Source organism: Lachnellula hyalina (assembly GCF_007821495.1).
Source record: "Lachnellula hyalina strain CBS 185.66 chromosome Unknown contig00300, whole genome shotgun sequence".
Classification (NCBI taxonomy): domain Eukaryota; kingdom Fungi; phylum Ascomycota; class Leotiomycetes; order Helotiales; family Lachnaceae; genus Lachnellula; species Lachnellula hyalina.
Window position 1 is genome coordinate 12,055 of NW_022157414.1, and position 2,576 is coordinate 14,630.

General features: G+C 46.2%; 1 protein-coding gene across 1 annotated transcript; it reads left to right on the plus strand.

Moving 5' to 3' along the window:
• Window positions 1–1,970: 1,970 nt before the first annotated feature.
• Window positions 1,971–2,576, plus strand: LHYA1_G009212 (uncharacterized protein; the record flags this gene model as incomplete). Its single annotated transcript, XM_031154116.1, has 1 exon — window positions 1,971–2,576. The coding sequence occupies one exon, from the start codon at window positions 1,971–1,973 to the stop codon at window positions 2,574–2,576; it is 606 nt and encodes a 201-aa protein (XP_031001051.1).

Below are 2,576 nucleotides of genomic sequence, written 5' to 3' on the forward strand. Positions count from 1 at the left end.
GGACTATGGGAACGACTGACACCGTCTCTGGCGGATCTGTGGCTGATATTGGTGAAGAATCTGTGGCCGGGGTAGTATCTAGGGCCAATGTTGTATCCAAAACTGCACTTGGAATAGTTGTGGTAGCGGGATCGGCATTGGAAAAGGGAGCCATGATTGTAGGCCTCTGCAGAGCATATGGAGGATCAAACGCCCTAGAGGCGACATTATCTATGCCGCAGCTTCTCCAGTAAGGCTCGCCTAGCCAGCGCACACGCGTTGAAATACTGATAAAAGGATTACAGCGATGTCCTGTGGCATAAGGTCCCGGGTCCCCATAAATATCGCTTGACGTGTATGCGGACGAGGTCGATGTACAATTATATAAGTCTGCCGGGTTGAACTGCCTAGGGTCCGTCATAGACCCAGGCTGTTCGGGGTATATGTGCGGTATCATAGTGCTAACATCAGTGAGAGCCCAGTCTTGAATTGCACTTCTTACTAGAAGGTCAAGGTTTAGTTACTTTCAGTTCGCACCCGCCTTTGACGGTGGGCTATTTCGCCTCTTAGTACATGAAATTGATGTGGACAACATACGGGTAGGTCCAATTGGTGCTCGACTATTTCCTTTACAAGAATTGTAAGCGGTAATAGCATGATATACCATGTAGATAGATGGAAATGTGCTGTCATTAACTTAGTAACATACTTTTGCTGAATGGGATCTGGAACATCATACAATGTAAAATCATAGGCACTGTCATATAGAGTGGTGGGTTGAGTCCAGGTCTCGTTCGAAGCAGTAGACCAGTAGAGTAATTGTATGGTCCCCACAGATATGTTACATGGATTCCAGCGGGGACACCCATCGTCCATTGCAGTTGTGCACGTATTATCCGCAATATTTGGACCCCACCAACGAGGAATTGTAGTCTGGAGCTCTGGAGGATAACAGCTTAGTGGTATATTAGTAGGAGGCGGTCGATTCGTAATTATGGCGACATTGCCTGTCGATGTACTTGTTGGTACAAAGGACGAATTCTGGAGCGCGGCCGTTCTTGCAGCTAGTGTGTACGGTGCTGCTATTTGTATTCGATTAGTTAGGCAACGGGTACGCTCTGAATATACTACGTACCCGCGAGAGTCGTGGTACCTGACAAGAAGCATATTAGGACGCCCAGAAGAGGGATGGGATGTTTTTGGTAGTGCATTGTTTCAGCCCTGTAGTCTCCTAAAACAAGATCCCGAGCATCAACTTAGCGGGTGTGTAAAAGACACAAATGCAAGTATATAATTAGGCTAGGACTAACAGGAGACTTGAACAGAGAGTGATGATAAAAGACGAATCCAAGAATTGAGACCATCAAAAAAGGTAAGTCGTAGCTCCGTCTTTCATATGTGAGAATTCTCCTATCCATCCTGTGTGAATGCCACTATTAGTCCGTGCACCAATCATAAACCCCCTATCGTCTAGGAACACAGGGGAACAGAGGCGCAGTTGAGCTCAACGCACAGGTAAGCTTAAGAGCTGAGCGTCTAATCTCCCCAGTTCCCTGTCATTGCAGCGTTGCCTTGCATCGCATCTAATTTAATAGAAAAGCGAACGAATAGGTATTCAGCGGCTATTTATACTTCCAATTCAAATGTAAATAGGAGCAAATCAGACGAACCCCTTACAAGCGGAAAATGTGCTGATTTGTGCCAAGATGAGGCTTGTTGTATAACAAGCCAAGGTGCATAATTGCAGCGACTAATAATAAGACCTAAATGAGTTCTTAAATCCAAATAAAAATCAGCTACGTTTATCGCGGTGAGATAAGAATAGAGCTGGTTTGCATCGCTTCATAACCCCGCATCAGGGTCACATTATCTGTACAGTCTTTACCGAAATCGGAAAACTTACAGATTAAAATTTCCTAACATAATGCTTCCTATTTCAACCTCCTGTTGTTGATACCGAATGAAACAAACAGCATCTACATACACTCACTATGCGGCTCTCTACATGGCTGCCGCTAACCCTGCTCATCGTCACCTCAAATGCTTCGACATTGCCGCTTAATTGTGTCCCCAACAACGGCACGATGACCACTCCGAGCTTCGGTACTACGGATGCGGTTTTTACAGCCTGCGCCCAGATTACAATCAATAACTCTCCATCTGCGGTGTATGATGTTCTGCTCGACTTTTCTGATTATCCCGCCTGGAACACATTCGTCTACTCCGTCGACCTGCCCTCCAATGTCTCATCGACCGAGGATGTATATGTCGGAATGCCTATGACATTTCATAGTTCGGGTCTATTACTCGGGATCAATAGCACTTCTGATGAACGCATCACGTTTCTCGAACCCGACGCCGTGCCATCATTCGTAGCGTGGCGATATGATGAAGGAGCTCTGGTTGGGGTCCTGATGAATGCTGAGCATGTTACTGTCTTGGAGGACTTAGGTGATGGAACGACGAACTGCGTTAGTTGGGAAACGTATTATGGAGCGGGAGCATTATTAACGTTGACTTTAAAGGCGAACTTGCAGACCGAGTTTCAGAATCAAGTGAGCGACTTGAAGGGGAGAGTGGAAGGACTGGCAACCTGA